The sequence below is a fragment of the Rousettus aegyptiacus genome, unplaced genomic scaffold (assembly GCF_014176215.1).
Source record: "Rousettus aegyptiacus isolate mRouAeg1 unplaced genomic scaffold, mRouAeg1.p scaffold_m13_p_11, whole genome shotgun sequence".
Classification (NCBI taxonomy): Eukaryota; Metazoa; Chordata; class Mammalia; order Chiroptera; family Pteropodidae; genus Rousettus; species Rousettus aegyptiacus.
The window spans coordinates 91289138-91314647 of NW_023416286.1; the positions used below are offsets into that span (position 1 = coordinate 91289138).

At 41.7% G+C, this 25510-nt stretch overlaps 1 protein-coding gene across 9 annotated transcripts in view; it reads right to left on the reverse strand.

The window, feature by feature from the left end:
• Positions 1-25510, reverse strand: part of ENOX1 (ecto-NOX disulfide-thiol exchanger 1) — a 436596-nt gene that overhangs the window by 183577 nt on the left and 227509 nt on the right. For 6 of the 9 annotated variants that reach the window (XM_036228929.1, XM_036228926.1, XM_036228927.1 and 3 more), the window contains 2 exons: positions 22217-22360; positions 46-191 (listed from right to left, as the gene is read on the reverse strand). The exons of 1 other annotated variant lie outside the window; for it this stretch is intronic. In XM_036228929.1, coding sequence (XP_036084822.1) covers positions 46-133 — 88 coding nt within the window. In that variant the 5' untranslated portion in view covers positions 134-191; positions 22217-22360. The remainder of the gene's footprint in view (positions 1-45; positions 192-22216; positions 22361-25510) is intronic. 2 more of the 9 variants (XM_036228928.1, XM_036228932.1) reach the window with 2 other exon arrangements.

A 25510-nucleotide genomic window follows, 5' to 3' on the forward strand; every position in this document is an offset into this window, starting at 1 on the left:
CCGTCCGTCCATCCGACCTAGCGGGTGCCCAGGTCAGCTGCCCACCTGTGGTCCTGGGGCTTCTTTTTAACACCATCTTGCGAAATCCCTGTGCCTCTCGCCTGTGTTGGGTCCCCCGTTTCCTGGATCCCATGGTTTCCTCTTTCTTGGTTTACAGCCTCATTTTTGTAGAGCAATTCTCTAGAAGCTTCCTGAGAAAAGGTACACACGGGAGGTAAATTTGTTGAGACCTTCCTTGTGTGTCTGAAAATGTCTTAATTCTACTCTCGCACATTTGCTAGTTCACCTCGTGACTGAGTTCTGAGCAACAGCCATTTCCCTCGGAATTTTTCAGGATCTGTGGCACTGTCTTCCAGCTTCCGGGGCTACAGCTGACAAGTCCGATACTGCGGGTTTTCCTGATTGTTTACGTGTGACCTGCTCGATTTTTCTGGAAGGATCTGACATCTTCGTTTTAATCCCTGGTGGTCTGAGCTCTCCCAGAAAGGAATCTTAGTGGGGATCTTATCCATTGTTCTGGGCACTTTCTCTCCCTTTTAAATTGTAAATTCCTGTTCTGAATTTTTTTTTTTTTCCTTGTATTATTCTTTGGTACTTGTCTCCCCATCATCATTTTTTTCTGTGTCCCTTTCCGGAACCTCTGCGGTGAAACGCTGAACCTCGTGGGCTGACCTGAGGCATTTCTTACCTCTTCCCCTCCCCCAGCCCCACCCCCGCCACCTCCCTTCGCCTGTCAGTCTATGTCACAGAAAGTTTCCTTGGCTTGCTCTATGCCTCCAAATGAAATTTTTTACTATGTTTGATTTCTAAGATCTCGTTCTCATTTTCTAATTATTGTTTTTTTTTTAAAATAGAATGCCCTTTTTACTTCATAGATATAATACCGTCTCTCATCTTTCTAAAGCTATTATGGGTTTTTAAAAGCTTTTCTTTTGTCTCCTGAATTACCTCTGTATTTTTTTCTGATTCCCTAGTCCCTTTCTCTCTCTCTCTCTCTGTTTTAATGTCTATATTTTAGTCTACATTTTATGTTGGCGGGGGGGTCTATACACAAATATCTGGTAACCCTCTCATATTTAACATTAATATATAAAATTACAGAATATATTTATTTATATATATGACTATCTTAAATGTGTGCACACACATATGCATACACACACACACATATGTACATAAAGACAATATACAATTCACTTATACTTAGGGACAGCGAGTCACCGTCAGGCTGACCGGAAACCCTGGGTAGGGGCGGGCTGTGCTTATACCCTGGGAGGTAACCGGGCAAGACATGCAGCCATTTCGATGGGGATTCCATACGCCAGTCAGGTCACTCTTTTGGGCTCTTCGGTTTCTTTAGATAAGAACCCTTCACACTCCTGCCTGAAGAGCTAGTCGCTGGCTGCAGGTGTCCCTGGCTATAGGTGCTCTGGGAGCTATGGTGTGGGATGGTCCAGGAGGGTCTTGCCTGCTCATGCTCACTCTGCTGCGTGGGACCTCTCGCCCCCGGGGCCGAGTTGCCCTGAGCCCGGAGCATCTCTGACTCAGTGCATCCTAGCACGACCCTCACACCTCCAGCAGGGGGGAGGACTGGTAGTGGCCGTGGGAGGCAGGGAGAGGAACAGGATCGGCCGCACGGATCGCATGCCACTAACCCCCGCCAACTACTCTGCAGCTACTTTCAACCGGGCCCCCTTTCTCCAGCCTCACCCTCGCACCCCTCTAGAGCCTCCCAGCGTCCCAAGAATGAGTCTGCGGCGTCTCCCGGCACACCGCAGCTACTCCCCCGCCTCCTCCCATCGCGGCGTCCTCCTCCGAGCCTCTGCTGGCATTTCCCGCCGAGCCGCATCTCCTCCTCCATTTCTTCCCTCTCTCCTCCATTTATCTCCAGAGTTTTCTAATTCCTTGCTGCCGTTTGCAGTCTTAAAACTTTTACTTCAAAATTATATATACTTATTGTGTACTTTATAGTCTAGTTTGCTTATCCAGAGAACTTTAGGTATTAGCCCAAATTGACTACTAACTACATAACAACTTCTTCCAGGGAGGCTGGTGACAGAATCATTTTAATTTTCTCTTATGTTCTACGGGGCATCAGGCAACGGTGAGTTAACTCCTCTATTAATGTATCTTTATAGCATCTCACTGCTATGTCAGCTCAAGAAATTTGGAACAAAAATCACTTTGAGGCAGACACCACATCGATTTTGCTATACACAGGAAAAAAGGAAGGAAGGAAGGTAGGAAGGAAGGAAGGAAGGGAGGGAGGGAGGGAAGGAGGGAGGGAGGAGGAGAGGGAAAAGAAACAAACATCAAGAAAAGCATTTAAAAACAGAATAGTAACAGGATTGGCCCAAATAAAGATTTTAAGAAAAGCTATGCCAGTTTATTAAATAAGAGACTGCAGAAAATCGTCTGACTTTAAGATAACTCTAAACAGTGGTCACTCGCTTGACCATCAAGTAAATTACATCACTGAATACTAACTGCGACCCTCCACCCAGGCATTCATTCAACATATTCCCACAATTCATACAAAAAGCACCACTATCCAGCAAAAAAACTATCCGCACAGTCCCAGTTTACCTTCTAATTTTGTACTTACCCTTTTGCTGCCCTAAAAGCCATACTGTGGCTTAGAATGCATGCACATACGTGTACACTAACGTGAATATGTATGTGCGTCTCGCCTCATCCCCAAAACAAATTTTAGTCAGCTTGCTGGCCATCCTTTTAATACATTACTTGGATATATTTTTATTCTCCTGAGTACATTTCTTACAAACTTGTCACCTTAAATTATGTAATTCTCTCGGTCCTGTGCCGTACTTAATAGCGGGCCAATTACTTTCAAAAATGAACCGTGCAGCCACTTCGACGCGGCTGTAATCCTATCTTTGAGCTTGACGAGACAAAGAACTTTCTAGTCAGACTGACCTGGTTTTAAATCCCGATTCTTCCATTTGCTGAATGTATGAACTTCGAGTTGCTAATAATTTCTCCAACGGGAAAATGGACATAACGTTATCTATTTTGCAGGCTGTTAAGATTAAATCGTATAATATGCGCCTGGCGTATTGTAGACGCCCAATTAAATAAAAGCTATTAGAATCAAAACATACGATGTTGAAACCTTACACTCTAAAAGCGCATCTTTTCTAAGCGAATACTTTTTGCCTTCGTTTCTTGGAATCACAGCACTGGTGAGCCGGTCAGCGAGGAGCGATCAGGAGGGATGAGGGAAGTTCTTACAGTCGATGAGAGAAAGCGATACGGATTCGACCACAAAATTAGAAGGCTGGATCAAGCCCCTCCGGATGCCGCCATCAAGTGTTCTGTGGCTAGATAATCTCGGAATATGCATACGTCTCATGCCCTTCCCCTCCTGCATTAAAGGTACCAGTCCAATTTTGTTTTACCTGATGTACTACAAACGTACCTGCCTACAGATGCGCCCCACTTCCCCCCCAGGTGCTATTTATTAACATATTTTGGGACGGATGAATGAGTCGATCTGCGATTTCCCATTCTACGATATGTATCTCTGAGTTTTACCTCAGCTAAATGTTTTGGTTAGGGGGAAAAGAAAAAAAAAAAACATAATATATCAGAGGTTTAATTCGTTGGTGCTTTCTCTTACAGCAACATAGAGCTTTTAGAGTGGGAGAAAAATCTACTCCAATTTTAATGGAACTAGACGTTTCTAAGGAGTTCGGCATCTCATCTGTGTGGTACCATCCACATCTTGGGCAGCTGATGATCAAAGCTTTGGCTGAATTGCTGCCCACTCAGTGGATTTGATTTGGGCACAAAGATGGTCAGATGACTGGGACACATCTGACAGTTTTGGCAAAATCAGCGAAAGAAATGAATCAACCATGTGGTAATTAGACTGGCTGCTCAGTGATCGATGTGATAATCACTGAGATAAATTAATCCTTAAGCCGTAGGACTATACCGTGATATCAAAATAAAACCCAAACGGGCATTCATGATGACTAATTTTTAATGCTACAATTATAAATTAAACTGCTAAAAATTGTTTTCATTATTAAAATACTTTCACTTTTTCTATCAATCTACCAACATTCACTTTTATCTGAAAGGAAGGGATTGTGCTAAATGTCACTGGGAATAAAAGAATGTATAATAGGAAAGAGGCCAAAGAACCTAACAAAAAAAAGATCTCGGAGCCAGATGCTCTGTCAGTAACTTTTCCCGTAGCTCTGATTATGTCTTTCTTTCCTAAATGTCACAATAGCCATCCTCAAGGAGCTTATAGTTCGGTTCATTATATTTACAAATTTGAGATGTTTTTCACTTAATGCCTTTTCATATTACAAAATCATTCTTAATTTATCTACATAGCAAAGATAAAAGCGAATGAATATTTTCATGTCCTTTAATTAATTACAGGCAATAAAGTTCCCTCCTTCGTCTTAATTGCAGGAATTCTACAAGAATTTGTAATTATTTTTTTCTTGCTATGTCTCTTTACTCTCAAGGCTGCCGAGGTTTTAAAGGTTTTTTCTAATTATTTCTGTCTTTCCATTAAATATTGTAAATCCTACACTGAATAATTTTTCTTCTTTGTCAAAGAAAATTTATCAAAATACAACTCTGCAGTACCCCAAAAGTGAGTTTGTTGGTAGTAGGGTGACCAGCTGTCCTGGTTTGCCAATACTGAAGGGTTTCCCACCACGTAGGACTTTCCGCACAGATACCAGGACAGTGCCTGCCAAACTGAGACAGTGGGTCACCTTGATTGGTAGCTTGAGAGAAGGATGTGGTAATGGATGCCTGCCTCAAAAACCTATAATTTCAATCCTATTAGAAGTGTTCTAATACTTCATTGCTAAACGGCTAGAGAAAGCAATCAAACACAGATGGATGAATGAACTTAACGGCCTGTAAGTTCCCTTTACACCAGTGGTCCTCGGCTCTGGCTTCTTCTTGAATCATGTGGTTAACTTTTTAAAAATGACACTATTCTCTGATATAATTGGTCTGAAGGTGAGTTCCAGTCATCAGCATATGTGTTTGAAATTCCCCAGCCAATTCCAATGGAAGCCAGGGCTAAGAAACTCTATATTCATTCTGAGATTTAAACTAGTGTAGGTCTAGCAAGAGCCATTCGAAGCAAGGAGAGATCCACTTTATGATCTCAGACATTTAAAATATTACACGTGAGTTTCCACTTCACATTTAAAACAAATGAGAACCCGCAAACTGATTTTAAATGTGTCTACCTAGGGTTCATGATATATGAGTTTCTCCTTTGTCATATTTTCATTCTGATTATCAGTCACCACCATCGACTGATGTAATTTTTGCACGCGAGACTGTTTTAGGCCCTATGGGGACCCAAAGACTTAAAACTCAAGGCATCTCCCTTAAGGGAGCTCACTGTTGAATGTATGAAAAGTGACCAAATGGCCAAGTCAAAGACCTCATAAGGAGCTCGAGGAGGAAACGGCATGGCCTGATGCGGGTGGGAAATTGGCATGGAGCAGGTAGGATTTCAAGAAGGTCTTGAGCATGGGGTAGAGCTTCCATGAGGGGGTCAGAAAAGGCATTCCAAGCAGGAAGAGAGGCACTATTGGGCTGAATAAGAAGCAATTAGGTTACCAAATTTAAATAGATATATAAATAATAAAGTTTATATTCTGAGCCATATCACTACCTCCTGGGAGGCATATAGTTCTATGTAAGGCCACTGCTGAGAAAGGGGACATGATTAGACCAATAACATTTTTGGCCATAACCACTCATGACACTGAAAAGAAGAGTCAGACAGACGGATGAAACATTTGGTTCAAAAGAAGCATAAACAATCCCTCGACGGGGTATTTTCCCCACGGAACTGAAAACCCATCTCTGAAAAGATACTTGCACACTGATGTTCACAGCGGCATTATTCACGGTGGCCAGGACATGGAAGCAACTGACATGCCCTATGATAAGTGATTGGATAAAGAAGCTGTGGTCCATACATACAATGGAATATTACTCAGCCATAAGAAGAGATGAAATACTGACATTTGAGACAACGTGGATGGACCTCGAGATAATCACACGAAGCAAAATAATCCAGACAGAAAAAGTTGAAAATCACATGATATCACTTATATGTGGGATATAAACCTAAAAGCAACAAATGAACAAGACAAACAAACAGACACTCATGGGCATGGACAATAGACTAGTGGTTACCAGAGGGTGGGGGAGGTAGATGGGGTAACGGGGGTCAAATATGGGGTGAAAGAAAGAAATCTAACTGTGGGAGGTGAACACACAATGTAAATACACATGTCTTATCGTTCAAGTGTACAGCTGAAACTTACTGGATTTTGTTAACCAATGTCGCCATAAAAAATAAATTGATTTTAAAAAATATATCAATAAAAGAAAGAAAGAAAGAGAGAGAGAGAGAAAGAAAGGAAAAGAAAAGAAAAGAAAAGAAAAAAGAAAGAAAAAGAAGGAAGGAAGGAAGGAAGGAAGGAAGGAAGGAAGGAAGGAAGTACAGGAGACAGAAGTAAAACTACAACAATAACGACACGTCCCTACACCCCCCCCCATCCCGCCAGACCCTCACTCAGGCCTTCCTTCCTTCCTTCCTTCCTTCCTTCCTTCCTTCCTTCCTTCCTTCCTTCCTTCCTTCCTCCTCTCCCTCCCTCCCTCTCCCCTCCCTCCTCCCTCCCTCCCTCCCTCCCTCCCTCCCTCCCCCCTTCCCTCCTTCCTCTCCCTTCCTTCCTTCTTCCTTCTTCCTCCTTCCTTCCCTTCCTCCTTACTCCTCCCGATGGAAGGAGAAAGACAAGCCCGGCCCATAAGCTGGAGAACAAATCCCTGGAGAGCATGTACACGAGGCCCTTCCCTCTCTTGAACGGGGCCCCCGGAAGAGACCCGATCACCCGAGCATCAGGCCCATGTGCAGAGATCACCGCCAAACCCTGGAGATCCCGCTCTATCCTATCAAATGATTCTGTAGTGTTGAAGGAATGTACTTAGAACAACAATTGGGCCAAGGTTCTATGTTACCTGATATGTCACGTTGTGTAATTACTAATCACTAATTTTTTCCCATTACATGCATAATACAATGGCCTTTTCTCTGCATTTTAAGATTCAAGCACCACTGCTCCATTTGTCTTTGCCTTCTAAACGAGTTAATTTTCATACCGTTTCACTATCTGGCCTTTGTGAGAGATACAAAGTAAATGCCGACGAGTGATCTGAGTATGCATCATCTCGGGAAGTCGGTGGGCAGAGTTAATGTTTAGAAGGAGGCATCCCTGCTTATTTCACACATTATTAACTTGTATTACAATTCAAATAAGCTTACAGCTGGCAAAAAAAAAAAAAAAAAAAGAAAAATCTCTTCTGTAAATGATCTCGAACATAATAGGCTTAATCAGAGATAAATTAAATTAGGCAGCCATGCATACTACAGCATATTAATTCTGAGTAGTTATTAAATACATTTTCTGTTATCAGTGGTGTGAACAACATTATATGCAAACACATTCTTCGAGAGGGTAGCAAATAAAGTTTATGTTTGGGATGCTATGTGCCTGACATTTTCCCATGCCTTCTCATAATGTTCAATAATCTTTTCTGCTAATAATGGTGCTAGGTTAAGTCTCCATAAATGAGTCAACTTCACTCACAGGCAATTATGCTAAAGAACAGAAGACGAAACTGTCAGTGGTTTTGGATTTTTCCAAAGGGAACTTTTCTACTTTTCTATGAATCTTTTTTTTTAAAAAGGCATTAGTTCATAGCTGCTACCAAACTGTCCAAAATAAAGGAAGTGAATATTCATTTTGTTAAAAAAAATGGTGCATCTAATTCTGAGCTCTGGATAACCTCTGTTGCCTGAGGACATTCAAAGAAGGCGATTATTAAGGCCGAATGCTATTTTGTAAAAAAAAACAAAAAAAAACAAAAAAACAAAAAAACACCATTCTCTTTCTTTCTTAAATGGTAATAATCTAAGCCATCAACTAGCACTCAGATTCCATAAGCTAGCCAATGGTACCTCTGCGAGAGAAGATATATCTAAGTCTTTATACACGCACACATGTGTATGTATGTACATATATGTCTATATATATATAAGCCTCTGTATACACAAACACATGCATGCATGTATGTATGTTTGTCTATACACCCACATTACGTTCCTTGATGTACATTTGCTATGTTACCTTGTTCTGTTATTAATCAATCAGGCCCTTTAATTGCTGTACCCAGAAGCAATTCAAGTTATGAGATGTGATATACACACCCCAAGTCTGAGAAACACGCCTGACGTTCTTTGTGCTTTGCATATTTAAAACTCAATGTAAGATGACAAGAACATTAAGCTGCCCAGTGAGCAAAATGTGAAACTAATCACTATCTGTTCTTAGCCATGGGTACGATAATTGGCAAATTAAAGTGCCCGAGAAGAGCCGGGCCACCTGCATCACCTTGGAATGGCTAATGAAGACAAATGCGTGTGGATAGCTTCACTCACGACGCCTTCAAATGCAGGCGGAGTGAAAAGGCAAAGTTACAGTGCATATCTAATTTACTGCAACGTACACATCACGTAGCACTTTTGTTATTGAAAGGAATAAAACCCAACCACCTTCAATATTGTATATATACATTCTGGTTGAGTTAAGACTATTACTTACTCCTGAAAATTCAATGCTTTTCTTTTTAAGCTGGAAAACTGGGATAATCTTGCTTATTAAAATGTGGAATGTTTTATAGCAACCAATTTCAAATAAATATAAATGTTCCGACAAGGAAATACTTTGGTTTAAATAAATGCTACTATTCATCCACCCAACCACCCACCCATCCATCCATTTATTCAACATCTACTGAATACCTACTCTGTGCTAGGTGCTATGCTTGACATTTGGCATAGAGAGATGAATGTCATCTCCTTCGGGAGCTTGTCACCTATTGGAGGTAAGACGCAAGCACACAGAGACGCAGACGGACTACTGGGAGGGACCACATGTTATTGTAGGAATGCTTTCGGAGCGCGCCCCTCCTCCTTAGAGACTTCAGAGAGAAAGGGACTCTTGAGCCGAATTCTAGGACCACATGAAGGGGGCGAGACACAGAGAGTTTTCGAAGCTGAACAAGCTCGAGAAAAAGTCTTGCAAGCTAAAAGAACAGCACGTGCACAATCGACAGGAAGGTCGTCGTCTGCCTAGAGAAGGAAAACTGCCTTCGGAATATACGAAGGAAACGACACCGTGGGCGAGAGGTCAACACACGATGAGGATGGAAGCGAGGTTAGGGTGAAAATGCGAAGGTCCCCAGGAGACGTGCAGAGCCGTCTGGACCCAATTCTACGGAGCAGCGCGGTTTGCAAAGCACGTGCCGGAGAACCCTGCGGTCTTAGGAGAGGGGGTGACGTGGTATATGCCTCGTGGTTTGGATTTGCGTTTTCCTAAGGACTAACAACGATGTCGAGCACACAGAATATTAAAGACACTTAGCAATAAATGAAACGAGAGTCACGCGGGAATTTTACACTAAGAAATACAAAATGTCACTGGAAGACATTAAAGAAAAGCTACATCAATGGAGAAAGAGTATGTGCTTATGGAGTGGAAGGCTCGACATTGCCAACATGTGAATTCCGATCACAATCCCACCGAGCCGAGTATTTTAAGCAACTGGAAAGCTAACTCCAAAATCTACACACAACTTTAGAAGAACGAGGATATCTAAACTGATCTTATAAACAAAGAACGTCTGACTTGAAGACTTACTGTAGAGCTCCAGCGACCAACAGAACGAGGCGCTAGCATGAAGAGCTACCAAACCGATGGACAGAAGAGAGAGCCCAGGCATAGGCCACACTTGCAGACAGTCGTCTGCTCTCCGAGAACGGCACGAAGGCGCTCCCGTAGGCAACAGACTCCACCAGGTGCTGCGGAGGCTGTGAGGCAGCTGAAGCGATCACATGCTGCCGATGGGGATGGGAACTGGTACAGCTGCTCGAGACAAGGACCTGGCAAGTTCCTCTAAAACTTCACATACTTCATGGCTACCTGTGGCTCAGACTCCACTCTTAAACACTGACCTAGTAGACACGAAAGTCTGCATTCACGAATGGACTTGTTCAAGAACGTTCGCAGCAATGTCACTGACAACTCTCATAGCCTGGAAAGGGCGCGGGTCTCCACAGACAGAAAATGAATGAACCAAGGGTGATAAGTTCATGTGATAGAACATCGCCCGGCGAGAAATAGAAATCAACTACTGACAAACTCGAGAAGAAGTTCATCGCGAAAACACATACAACATGACAGAAACCTGACGCGAAAGAGTATGAAGTGTTTATGTGACGTTCTAGCACTTGACTTGATTTCCTCTGGGGGAGACCTGCTTGGTGGGGGAGCAGGAGATCTTACTGGGGAGATGGCAGAATTTGGTTGGCACCGGTGCATAAATCTGCTGGAACTCAAGGATTTGTCCACTTAAGACATGTGTATTTTACATAAAAACATAAATTTTACCTCAAAATTTTGACTTAAAAAATCATAAACTTTGAATTCTAACAATGAAACATATGCCAAAGTATTCAGGGGAAATTGTCATAATGTCTACAGTTTACTTTGAAGTTTATCCAAAAATAAAATGGATTCAGGTACAAACAGAGGGTTGTGACAATGCATAGTGGCGGGTATATGGTGCTCGCTGCAAATTTCTTTCTATTTTCCTCTATGGTTAAACATTTTCGAATTAAAATCTTGCAATAGAAAAAAAAATCTTGAAAAGAAGTCTTTCACAATAAACAAAAAAAAAGTTAAAAGACAAAGAGAAGAAAGCGATCCCAACTTCATACTCAATAGGCATGTGAACTTGAGTTTTCTAAGAAGCAATCTATGTCTTAATGTCCTTATTTATAAAATGTTAATGATAAACAACACCTGCTGTGCAGCGTCGTTAGGGAGATGTAGTTGCTACTATACATGAAGAACAGTTTCTGGTGTAAGAACTGAGTAAATGACTTAGCTCCTATTCTTAGTGAGCGTGGCCACAAACCCGCAAAATGAAAATGTCTTCAAAACAGTCGAGGACACTGTTCGCACTTCGTCAAAGCAGTTGGTACACTTGTTGCACGGATAAAATCGGACCCACCGTGATTTTTTTCTTCAATGTATGGATGTCACTTATTAGGACCCCGCAGTAAACGAGCTGGTGGGGAGGAAATATTATATTTTTTAAAACCCACGAGGCATATTTTTAGAAATGGTATTTCCTTGACTTTCATTCCAGGAAAATGCTAACACATGGCAAGGAGCACGCACAGCCCAGGAAAGACAGCCTGCCAGATGTCACAGCAATAAATAGAGTGAGGCCTTGGAGAGGAGCCATAAAACCAGAACGCAGAGTACCGTGTCTCCAATACCCTTCCCATCTGGTACTTAGCCCTCGGAAGTTATGGGATTTTTGGAAATTCACCGTTGTAGGTCACCTTTAATTAATTGTCTTATTTGTTTAGTGGAAATTTAAATCCAGGCCTACTTGGGCTAAGTTCTATGTGAGCCCTCTAGGACCTAAGCGAAATGAAGCTGGTAAGGTAATTTTAGAAGGAAAAAAAAAAGAGTTCTAAGTTCAGTTTAAGGAGAGGTTAATACTATTTATATCCTGACATCTTTTTTCAATATTCATTTTAAAAATATAATTTTAGCACTGTCAATCAATAGATAAAGCAACAGCACATTTCTACAAATGACAGGAATTCTCAGAGGGAAAAAGTAGCAGAAATTATGTGGATTATGTCTCACTTTGCTGAGAAGTACATAAGTAAAAACACGTTTTTATAAATTAAATGTTCTATAGCGCTTATAAGGATTACTATTCCTATAAATAGATATTTTAAATGCAAGTGGAATTTCTTAATGTGATAGCTTTTGCTTTCCTTCAATTTAGTGACATTTCTAATAGGAAAACAGAGCTCGGGAATGCTGAAAATTGTTCCATCCTATTGTGACCGCTGTTCTTTGGGTTGTCAAATATATATACTTTTGGTAATTTAAAGAAAATGTGATTAGTGGATTTTTACTAAGGATGTTAAAATCATAAAGGATTCTTTTAAAGTAAAGGAAAAGTACATTCCATTCCCTTAACTCATCTTTATTTGGGTATTAATTTAGGAAGGAATTTCTAACAACGACGCATCCTTCAGTGAATAGCAGCCCTCCCTGTTAGTGAGAAATTTCAAAGGAATGGAAATATTCTCAGACGTTTTATCTGGAAAACTTTCGCTAACAGTTTTTATTCAAATGTCCATATTTTTGGAATTTAAAAAGAATTCAGAAAAATGTCTTCCTGTAAAAAGATGTCATTCCTTTTTGTCTCTTTAAAAAGGAACTCCCCTTGCCTCCAACAACAACAACAACAACGACGACACCACACACACACACACACACACACACACACACACACACACACACACACACACACACCCGAGCTATCAATATGAGCTAAAGATAAAAATAAAGAAACACTGGCGGCAAGGGAAACTCTGGGATAACAGGGCGATCACAGCTTAGCCCTGATCTCTTCCTCCCACTTACCTTTCAGGCTGAGGGGCTGGAAGTCTGCCCCCTATGACCTCTCCTCTATGACCTCTTTCTTGGGTGGAGACACAAGCTGTGAGTAAGGCGCCCTGCACTTGAATGCCTTATTATTCCTCCCCTTTGAGGGGAACTCTCATAAAATGCTATATGTAAATGAAAATACTCGATTATTTAGAAATCACCTTTCTGGGTTTCACCACCAATACGCCTGTAATCTTCAAACATCCCTTCAATATAAATAGTAATGAACTTGTCAAAAAAGTTATGTTAGGAGACCTATATTCAAATAGTTTACCACTGACCTTAGATGAATCTACTGTTTTCTAAATTAATGCAAGTTGCTTAAGGGGATAAATGGCCAAACTTTTGTAAATTCGACTCATCGCGGATTGTTACAGAGTAAAATTTTAAGGGAGATGTTAGAGATTCATGAAGCAGTATAGAGGTTTTTGTTATTGTTTTGTTGAGGTTTTTTTATTAGCCACAAGATTGTACTACTGCATTTATTTGAGAGTGTATAACTGTCCTTGAGATTAATCACCACATAATTCCAACAAGGGGCTCTCTTTAGTGTACCTAAATTAGGGAGGCCTCCCTATATTAATTTTGCCTTCTTCACAAGCATCCTCGAGATCTTTTTGTCCTTAATTACTTATGTTTATGTCTCAAGTATTATGAGCACACTGAAATTTACAATTTTTCTAAGTTCCTAACACTTACGAGGTTTGTTTTCTGCTTAGATCTGTTCATCTAATTTTACCTTCGACACTCTCAGGAATAATGCATTGCTTATTTTTAAATTTTGCACAGTTGTACCTGTATTAAAGAATCCAAATTCAGGTTTCAATTTACTCACAATGAATTTTCTGACCCTCTAATCTGAATTAAAAACCACACTTAGTTTCTTACTCTTCTCCGTTCCATTTCAAATTTTAACAGATATTTTTTCAAATTACATTTGAAAAATTTATAATCCAACATCATGACCAGTCATATTTCTGCTAAACCATGATTCCATAATTGGCTTGATCTTTCTTTCCTTGTTTCTCTCTCTCCCTTTCTCTCTCTGTTTCTTCCTTCCCTTTCTTCATTCCTTTTTTCCTTCCTTTCCTTTCCATTCTCTCCTTCTTCCCTCCCTCCTCTCATCCCCCCTCTTTCTTTCAAAATTCTATGGACTCTCATATAAAATAAATGGAACAGGGGTACGTATATCTTTATGGATAGATGTTTTCAAATTTGGGGGGCATATACCCAGAAGAGGGATTGCTGGGTCATATGGGAGATTAACTCTTAGTTTTTTGAGGAACCTCCATACTGTTTTCCATAGTGGCCGCTCCCATTTACGGTCCCACCAGCATTGCATGAGGGGTCCCTTTTCCCCACATCCTCTCCAACACTTGTGATTACTTGTCCTGTTGAGGACAGCCATTCTAACAGGAGTGAGGTGGTAGCTCATTGTGGTTTTGATTTGCATTCCCCTAATAGCTAGTGAAGTTGAGCATCGTTTCATATGTCTGTTGGCTGTTTGTTACGTCCGCTGGCCATTTGTATGTCTTCTAGGGAGAAGTGTCTGTTCAGGTCCTCTACCTATTTTTTTATTGGATTGTTTGTTTTGCTGTTGAAGTGTATGAGTTCTTTACATATTTTGGATGTCTGTTGCAGCATTATTCACAGTGGCCAAGACATGGAAACAACCAAAGTCTCCTTTGACGGATGACTGCATGAAAAAGATGCAGTACATATACACAATGGAATTCACTCAGCCATAAGAAAAGATGAAATACTGCCATGTGTGACAACATGGATGGATCTTGAGATAATCATGCTAAATGAAATAAGTCAGACAGAAAAGGTAGAAAACCATTTGATTTCTGCAATGAACGAAGAAGAGAAACAAATAAAAACTCACAGACACAGACAACAGTTTAGTGGTTACCAGAGGGAAAGGGGGAAGGAGGGAAGTAGATAAGGGTAAAAGGGATCAAATACAGGGTGACAGAAGGAGATTTGACTTTGGGTAATGAACGCACAATGCAACAGACAGATGATGGATGACTGAATTGTATGTTTAAAAGCTATGTAATTTCATTAACCAATGTCACCCTAGTAAATCTAATTTAATAAAATGGAGCAGAAATTGCAGAAGGATGGCAGTAGGCCTATGACTGGACGCATTTCCCCATTTTCCACTGCAGCCTGATCCCCTTGGCTCCCCGCCTGCTCCCGAGAGCCTGGGCCCGCAGAGCGGAGGAGAGGAAGGCAAGGACGGCCGCCAACCTGTCACGACCTGACACAGTCCCAATGCAGCGACTGGGAGGCAGACAGATGGATAAAACAGCGATTTGATTTTCTAAAGTAAAATCCACCAGAAATAAAGAGTGTGTAATTTGTTGGATTTCCATCACACCCGTTAACAAATAGGTCGAATGAGAAGCCAAGGTCAGCTGTGGATCTATCATTATGACGGACACTGATAAAAACCATACATTTACTGGTGGAAAATAGTACTAATAAGCCCATACTGGGAATATTAGTACGACCAGAACAAATTCTTCTTAAAAACATATGTGACTAAGATTGAAAAGCATTTCTCTGCTGATTTGACACATACAGAAAACCCCGGGTAGTGTGGTGACAGCCAGCAGAGCAGCTCTGGGTACTGTGTGCAAGAATTTTGGACAGAAACCCAATTATCTGAGGACTTACACAGAGTCACAAAAGTCTACTGAAGCTAAACTTGGCACGAAGCTTAGCTGAGCAGAACTCCCTTAAATACAAGAAAAGATTGAAGAGGGGGAAAAAGCCCTACGAACTTGACTTTCGGAAAAGACGAGAGCCCTGCTTGCGAGGGAGAGCAAAGGAAATTCTCAATACTTATTAATCTTCTCATATAGAAAATTACATTTGGCAAGTGGTAAGATCATTTACAGTCTAATAATTCCCAGTATCTTAAAGGGAATAAAAAATTTAAAAGAGCGAGAATTAAACTCAGGAAAGGCTCTGCCAGTTCTAGAAATAATTGCTTTTTCTCTTAAATTTTTCAAAATTGCATTTTTTAGTGGTGTCAAGTGGCTCAGCTCGCCATCACATACAAAAATATAATTGACCAAGAAACACTTTCATCTCTTAGTATAACAAAACAGAACAGAATTTAAGATTAATCTAAACTCTAAGATATACAGCTCGTAAAACTTTAAGGAAATGGGCACTTTAAAAAAAAAAATCCTAAATAATCTGGGAACTCTAACCAAAGATTTTAATTTTAATAACTCTTGGGAATTGATGCTCTCAGTAAACTCTTATCCTTCATTTGTTTTTAGACCTCAGTTTTCAATCACAAGAGGTCTAGGCGTTGAAGTTCAATGTTCTAATAGATGACGGTTGGTTGCTAGGAACACCAAAATACCTCTGAGTCAAACGACCATGTAACCTCTACAAATATTTATTATTTGTTTATGTGTTCAATCATTCAACGGCTATTTATTTGGCACATACTAGGCAAAAACACTCACAAAACAACCCTAAAATCTCCTGAGAACTACAAGTGTACATTCGCTTGAGGATTTTTGATAGCTTCCATTTTTTGAAGGCACCAGACACTAAACAAACATTGAACTTGAGCTAGATCTTGAAATCGTTAGCATTGTACCCAACTCATGGATGTCAACCGAACCTCACAGGCTAAGGATTAGAAGTTAACCTGCTTTCCTTCTTCCATTCTCTCTTGTTCGTTTGCTCTTTTTTTTTTTTTGTCCTTCCTTAGAGCTTAGACGCAATGATGCTCGGTTGAGATGGATCTGCTAAAGTCACTTTAGAAACTGCTAACAGGACACATCGGTAGGAAAGGACAGAGGCGCATCGAACGGCAACGAGAAAACAAAACGGAAAACTGTGTGGACGAGAAGGAAGCAACAGGTCTCGTAGTTTAATTTCTAGAGTAACTATTTACTAAGCCCCTGTTCCGTGGCGGGCAGGATGCAGCCACAGCGCACGGTGAACGTGTGTATCTGCTGTGAACGCGGAGCTGGGGGCCAGGAGTCTAGAGCCCGGCGGACGTTGCACTACGAGAAGACACAGACACACTGCGCCTGCGGAAGCTACACAGCAGCGAGCCTCTGGGGACTCGCCGCATGTCCAAACAGTAACAGGTAACTCTGGGAAAGAAATAAGGCTGAGAAAAAAACAGGTTGCAAGGGGATAAATTTAGTACGATCTCATCTACGTAAAGTTAAGAATAATACTCTCTTTATATGTAGACATGGTCTTATATTAGCTATATATCTATATACATTAGTTATATACATGTATACATATATGTATATAACTAGTGTAAGACTATGTCTACATATAATATATATATAACTGTTATATATGTATGTATCTTACATATACATGGATGAATAGGAAGGATAGTGAGATTTTTTTAACTTTAAAAAAAAAGAGATCTAAAGCAAATATGGTGTTATCAACACTAAAATATGAGGGTGGGTACATAAGATTTATTATTTTCTGCAAGTTTAAACTACTTCATAATAAAAATAATAACCTGAAATTAATATATTTTATGTCAGCTAATTATTTTTTTATTTTATGTCAGCTAATATCATATTTTATGTCAATAATTTAAAATTAAAGAAAAAAATGGTTAGGTGTAGAGTCAAGGAAGAGAAAGAATAATCTGAGGGATTGTTTCATAAACTATATGAATGTCTAACTAATGCACTATATACTTGAAACTAATAGTAAAATAAAACTATTAAAAAATTTTAATATATATATATTTTTATTTTGTGGCTTAAAAGAAGATTACTATATCAACTTAGGTCATGAGAAGGAGCTGTTTCAATAAGCCCAATTTTCTTACATTTAAGCCTAGAATACACATGGCTGATTATGTTCCATTTTCAGGAACAATGGGGAGTGAATGTGGAAGGAAAAACTGTCTTCGATGTGCTAAGTCGGTGGTGCTTTTGCAAATGGTGTTCATTTCCAGATGGAGGTGAATTATCCGAACACAGTCGAATCAAAACCACAATGAGATACCATCTCACACCTGTTAGAATGGCTGTCATCAAAAGGACAAGTAATAACAAATGTTGGAGAGGATGCAGAGAAAAAGGAACCCTCATACACTGCTGGTGGGATTGCAAATTGGTACAGTCGCTATGGAAAACAGTATGGAGGCTCCTCAAAAAACTAAGAATTGATCTACCATATGCTCCAGAAATCCCTCTACTGGGTATTTACCCCAAAGACTTGAAAACTCATATTCGAAAAGATATTTGCATATCGATGTTCACAGCAGCATTATTCACAGTGGCCAGGACATGGAAGCAACCAAAGTGTCCTACGACAGATGACTGGCTAAAGAAGCTGTGGTACATATATATGATGAAATATTACTCAGCCATAAGAAGAGATGAAATACTGTCATTTGCCACAACATGGATGGACCTTGAGATAATCATACTAAGCGAAATAAGCCAGACAGAAAAGGTTGAAAACCACATGATATCACTTATACGTGGGATATAAACCCAAAAGCAACAAATGAACAGGACAAACAAATGAACGGGGACATGGACAATGACTAGCGGTTACTGAAAGGGAGGGGGGAAGGAGAAGGGAGCAAATAAAAAAATAAAATGTTAAAAACATTATGTATATATAGTACGAAAAAAATAATAAACTGGGATAAAAAAATAAAAGTGAATACAATCGTACTGAATCCTCCAGCTGTAAAAAAGTGTTTCAACCCATGCCCTATCCACACGGGTGACTCTTTTTCTTCCTTACGGGGTGAGAATGTGAGGTACGAGAGAAACGGGTAAAGGATGCTAAAAATGTATGATTGCAGTCTGGATTTTGGACATTTGCACACAAAGTATTGATTAGTTGTGCAAGACCACAACTGACTTAAAACAAACAAACAAACAAACAAACACCTCCCAAAGACTTGCTTTTCTCTCAAAATTGTCACAAAACATTTTTCTAATGTAATTCCAAGGAGCACAATGGATGCTGAGTGCTTAGCAGGAAGGAAACCCACAAACATTGTATTAATTTTGGGTCACGTGTAAAGCTTTAAATTAACGGCAAGGAGCCAAAGGCTTTCGGTTTTGGTTTTGCTTTGTTTTTTTCTTTTGATTACAGTGATAAAGAGCTCTGGTGAGGTGAGGGTCACCCGAGACATACTGCTAAACGTGAGGGCTAGGAACATATAAACGAATGGTATCACACGGCACGCATTTTTCTGAAAAAGCAGTCTCCATGCATGAGAATTAGATATATGCCCATAATAAGAGGGCATATTGACCTATAATTTTCAATATTACGTCCTTGTATTTTTTTTTATTATATGTTATTTTTCAACTAGTAGAGGAACACGGTCTCAGAAAGCTAATATTTATTCTTCCGTGTTTATAGAGCTAGTAGAGATTTCAGGAAATGAGAAAGTCTGAGAAGTCAAATATAACTTGGTGTCCTGTGCGCAAAAGAAGACAGGACAGGAAAATCACCATGTTTAAAAAAGTCTGGCTCAGGAGCTCGGTCACAAAGTTTTAAAAAATTCAATAGCACAAGACAAGGGAAGCCTTTGATATTATTACTTCTCTCTCCATAAAGGTAGCTCTTTAACAGATGATAAATCTTATCATGTAAGATTCTTTATTGTACCAGAAAGCCCAGCAAAGAGCTCTTTAATCCAGTTCTCAGTTTCCACCCTGCACCTGACAGGTGTATTTCATGGAGGCTAAGGCAGACAGCAAGTAAAATCCACCATAACAACCCAGACGCCCCTACTCAGAACTGTACCTTTAAGCCACAAATTCGTCTAAATTTGTTTTTAAGTAACCTTTGTACTAGGGAATTCAATGAATTCTTACACTAAATTCAAAGAATATAGTAGTGAATGAGCATTTATTCTTCCATCGACTGGTTGTACCTATATAATGGTACATGTCTCAAGAGATCAGAGCTTTTCACAAAGCTTTTGGGGGAGAAGTTTCCCAAAGCGCGATTGTTTCTAAGTCCTTTCCCTGTAATGCATAACTTTACTTGACACTTTGGAAGGGTCCGGAGAGATAAAAGCCATCCGGTCATTTCCCTCCTCCCACAGGCATGAGGGACAGAGTGGTGACCTCCGACGAGCGAGTGAGGGAGGAGAAGAAAGGCTGGCAGAGCTCGAGAGGGGGAGGCAGGGCCCAGGTGGCTGTAGGGAGACAGAGTTCCAGCTGCGGTCCAGGGCCCCGTGACCTCCCACGAACTCTGTGACATGGGAGAGAGGGCAGCGACCAGGCCGCCTGGGGAAAAGCACGTGAAAACGCACTTCCCGTGCGACTTACCATTTCCCGTTTTCTCTGAGATCTCTCCCCCTTTTCCCTCTCGGTGACGGAGCTGGCACCTGTCCGACGCCAGTGCCACCATCTCCCCTGGGATCCGGGCCCTGTCTTTTCCCTCCGTCTCCAGAGTCGTCCTCTCTCTGCCCTGAGTTCTGATATCACCTTTCTCGAAAGCACGTTCCCGTATCACGCAACGGTGATCTCCTCCCAGCATCGAGCCAGAAAGTCTGGCTCTCCAGAAAAGCACTCGTATAGGTGCGCTGCTGTGCTTCTCAATGGCTGAAAAATAAGCTCCAGCCCACGGTTGGGGGTGTGATGGAGGGGGAAGGGATGGCGCCCAGAGCTAAAATCTCGGGTCTAGGCCCGGCCTTGCCCTACACTCAACTGCCATGCTTTGTATTTTGAACTTGAACTTGAAGCGAGAAGGTTATCGTCTGAGGGTCCCGGTCCTTCCCTGCAGGTAAATGGGAAGGAGGGTTGAATCTGGTGAGGGCAGTGACCAGGGGCTCGGGGAGCGGCTGGTCTCTGGGTCCTGGGAACTAGGCTATTAATCATTCTAAAATCATGGGACAATCTTGCATCATAAATGTCAATAGCGGCCCCATTAAGAAATACCAGGAGATGATTTTTAATGCTCCTCCAACCGGTGTGGACTCTTAAACTTAAGTAGAATGTAGAGAACTTATGAGACTTGGGAAAGAGCTATGAGAATAAATTATTTGTGGATTATAAAGTTTCGCAGAAAAAAAAAATGGATTCATTTCTCCTGAAGAGAAAAAGGGAGACTTGAGTATACAATGACACAGGGGAGCTCTGACCAGTAAATGCCCTGTCTCCATGGAAGAAGAAATAACTTGGCGTGCCAGGAGGCTGGAAATGACTTAGGCTTTCTCGACAGCAAGGTTTTGAAGAAGGGGAATCTATATCAGGTTTCAAAGGACACATGGGTGCCTACGTGTGAGGTTTTGAAAACAAATAGATTCTCGTGGGTCTTAGGAAGTTCAAGTGAGATCTTGCTTGTAGACCAGGGAGGAACATTTAGGTAGCTTCTCAAGTCTGTTCTAGCGTTTCTGTTTCTATGGACACATTTACTAGGTTCCCACACACTACGACATTCCACCAAATTAACAGAATGGAGAGCTGAAGATGGAGGCTCAGTTGCCGCCCGCTGTCTCCCCTAAACTTCACCGCTGGCCTCACACGTCAAGGCCGACGAATCGCGAGGCCCAGTGGTGAAGGGCGCCGAGGGAAAACCACAGTCCGGCCCAGCCCTGCAGTAGAATCTACTTTGGTTTCTCAGAAGAAATAAAATAATCTTTAAAAAACACAGTAAAGGTCTATTAGGGGAGAAAATATTTGTCTCCACGGACAGAATAAAAGTTCTCTCAAATGAAATAAATGCTTGTGGAGAAAGGCCCGCCCGCCATTCCAGAGAAAGTGCGTGTGCGTCTTCTCCCTTGCTCCTCACTCAGGGTTTGTCCGATGACTCCACGGGCCGCATCCTCTCTCCTGTTTATTTCCCCGCCCGTGAAAGGTGCGTGAATCAAAGCTCCCCTTCGGGCAGGCCTTCGTCGGAGAGCGCCTTCAGCACAAGTGTGTTCTCCTCACACTGTCTCCACAGCAAAACGGATGCTTCTCAAACCGCTTTGCTGCGAGCTCTCGTCTTGGGTCAGCAACTACGTTAATAATAATTTTTCAAGCCGTTCATGAACACGCGTTAAAAGAAACGACAACCGCCCTGTTCTGCCACTGTAAGTCAGAGGCTGAGCAGCCCTGGGTGGAGCTACATGAAAACGCCCTGGCCCCTGGGACTCGACGATTTGAAAAATGTCATAATGATAATGCCATTGTTGTCGACAAGTGCAGTTTTGATTTGCAGTATCTCAAGATCTCATTCATCCACAGGGTCTTAACTAATTGAAACTACTTAACAGAATCTGATATGTGTTGACACGCAGTATAAATTTATTGAACCTGTTCCGTTAGAATTTACGAATGCAAAAATAAAATTTGTTTTAAGCCAAATGTGGAGAGCATTTTATTTCTAATATTGTTGTAACATCCCGCGGGGTGCACAATAATAAATACGAGAAGTAGTACATCAAATTCCTGTTCATTTATATCCCTCTCCAGACAAAATCAAAGGATTACGGTCTGTGCTTAATCTACTGCTGGGGTTCTTATTGCAATAGAGGATGATTATTACCCATTTTTTAAAAAATACCCCTCAAAATTAATAATATCTTCACTGAGAGAAATGGAAAAATGAACACAAACCTTAAGACCTCCAGCAGATCAGACGACAAATATGTTCTTTGGGGACGTGGCTGCAACAGCGTATTCACAAAAGTCTCTTAAGTGGAAGCTGGGCACACGGGAAGTCCCTTGGAAGACCGTGCGGCTGTGACATGCCAGGTGCTCCTGGGAGGAAACAAAAAGCGTGCCTGTAGGGTACGTGCAGAGGACCTGCCCGCGGGGCGCGCGCGGAGGACCACGGTGCCAGTCCCGGCCACCGTGCGCAGAGCGTGCTGCGTGAGCACATAGCGCTATTATTAAAACGATGGTTTTACTTCCTGTTCATTTTGTACCCCCCCAAAATCTCCGTATTCACAAATGGCAGGGTGGGGAACCGTCAACTGTATTTAGAAATTTCTATGGGTCAGAAGCACGTTGTTAACTCAGCGAACTCCACCTTTACGTTCACCTGGACCAGCCGGGACCGGGGAACTGTGCACCTGCTGAGCGCCCACGGCTCAGGGCACCGTGCGAGGGGCTGACTGATCTGAAAAACATCCCTGCGACTGGAGGGGGCGCGGCTCCACTTCACAGAGGAGAAGACTGAGGCCCGGCCAGGCTCAGAACCGGGTCTGTCGAAGCCCAGAGGCCTCCGGTCTGACTCTCGCCCATTTCACTCTGCTGCCCAGGTGATTCGGAAAAATATTTCACCAACGGTATTGACGAGAGCACAGATAATGCTGCGATATACTGAATTAATTCGAATATTACTAACGTAAGTAAGGCATTTTCTTTCTTCACTTGCTTTAGTTTTATCCCAAATATTGTCTCCTATTGAGTCGGGCCTCACAGAAACACAGACGCCAGCTCGAAGGAGTGCGCTTCCTGGCCCGTCTTCCTCCCTTAGGCAACGAGGAGGAACTCACAGGAAAGCCAGCGGCTCCCTGGTGTCCCGGGGCAGGTCTGGTGCTGTGCCCCAACTAGGACAGCAACGCAAACGTCTCTCCTTCCTCGGGCCTCTCCGCACGACCCACAATTCCTTGCCTCCCCGTGAAAGAGAGCGCCGGCTTTTCCCAAGGGCTTCCTGTGGCCATCCCTGCATGTCCTCGGCCAGCTCTGTCTTAACAGCTGAGAGGGGCTGAGCCAGGCTCTGCAGGGCTCCGTCTGGATTTCCAGCCTCGCCTTTAGTCAAACAGCTACATGCCTCAGGTGGTCCCGGGGCCAGCACAGCTCACCCCCAGAACCCGCTCCCACGGCGGGTTCAGCATCACTGACCTCCAATCGCTCACGTCAAAATTTCCCTCAGGGTTTCTGCTTTTAACGCCACAGACTTCTGCCCGAGTCTGGGGACTGGTAGCTCATCTCCACGCTGCACGTGGAAAGGCCAGAGAATGATGAAGGAGGAAGGTCGCGTGTCACTTGTCAGTTTTTTTCTTTTATTTTATATTTGGCACCGCGAGCTTAAGTCATGAATAAAGAAACAGAGGGAAATGATTGATAGCGTTTTCGAGTCTGCACGCCTGCAGCCTGGGATTATGACACGGGGACAAAAGGAAAAAAAAGAACAAAACCAAACTGAGCCAGTTTGGAGAAGGAAAAAGAGCTTGACAAAGAACGAGGGGAAAAGTATTTGGACTGTAGAATCCGACCTAAGCGACAGAAATACAAAATAAATAGAAACTCTTCTTAAAACCTCATATATTAGCATTCTGTTTTCTTCATACCATGTAAAAGCAAAGTTTTGGGTTATATGCCTAACCTCGTAGGCCCATCTTCCCATAACATCCGAATGGCAATTGTCAAGTGTTCACTCAGCCACTCTTTATTCCTTACTTATTATTAGTCAATCGGTAAGTCAGAAAATTCCGGGAATACTGAACTAAGCAAGATAGTCTTTCCCTGAAGCATCTTAGTGCCTTGGGGGGGGGGGCAGGAGTAGGATATCGAAATTTATGAGGAGGAGGAACTAATAAATGTGGGAAAGAATGGGTTCTCCCCTCGACTGCCTGGAGCTGTTCCTGTTTCATATTACTGGCTGTATGACCTGGGTCAAGGAATTTACGCTATTTAACCTCAGCTTTTTCAGCTGCCAAGTGCAGAAATGATATACCTCTGGCTCAGGTTTTTGTGAGCGTTAAGTAAGAGAACCCAGAAAAAGCGCTTGGTACAACCAGCGGCATGTGGAGGGAACTCATCGAAGGTCAGCAGGAAGTAGCCACAGTGCTGCAGGACGGGCCGTGACGGCGGCAGTGAGGCAAGAAGCGCTTCGAAGCTTTCCAGAGTTGTGGGTCCCTTCCATGGGGGACGATGGGAATCAAGAGGGTGGTTATTGTCCTCCGGCAGGAAGCTAACACTCAAGATCGACCGTAACTAACCAGGCACAAGCGACCGGGTGTTTCCCGATCCTCCGCTGATCATCGAAAAGCTAGAAAATGAGCTACTCTAGAAAAAAATAGGCCCCACAAAATTAGACATTATTTTCCAGGATTTGGTGTGAGAGCAGATATCTACCATAACACCACAGCCAGAGAATGATAAAAAAAGAAAAGAAAAGGTATGTATTGCTACTAAGAAAAATAGAAAAATATAAAATCCTACTGGATCCTCTTCAACTGTAACGCAAAATGACACGATGGCTTTTAATGGAAATTGGCAAGATCTGGACACACCATTTTTAAACCTAGCCTCAAATTTAAATCACAGGGATTGCGATATCATATCACAGTGTCTTCATTATTGATGCCTTTATAGTGAGTCTCAAAATCAGGGAGTGAGGGTCCTCCCATGTTGCTGTCCTTTTTTCAAACAGGTCTGACTCAATAAAAAAAAAAAGAGAGAGAGAGAGAAAGAGAAAAAAAAAGTTTGCTTCTTATAAGTTCTTATATTTCCATGTAAATTTCAAAACCAATTCACCTATTTCCACCAAAAATTTAATAAATAAATAAATAAATAAATAAATAAATAAAACCACATGCATACACACACACACACACACACACACACACACACACACAAACACCCTTTGGGACCATATTAAAAAACCAAAATCCATGTATTACTTTTGGAAAAATCAACATCTTAACAATACTGAGTCTTCCATTCTAGAATATGGTCTAACTCTCCATTTATTTAGGCTATCTTAATTTTTTATCAGAACTGTTTTATAATGTTCGTTCTGTAGGTCTTCTTAAGTATATTGTTATCTTATGGTTTTGATAATAAAATAAATATTGTTTTTCATTTCATTTTCCAATTGTTTCTTGGTATATAGAAATAAAATTGACAGATTATGAGTTCCTTCAAGGCAGAAATTGTATCTTAAACCTCACTGTTCCC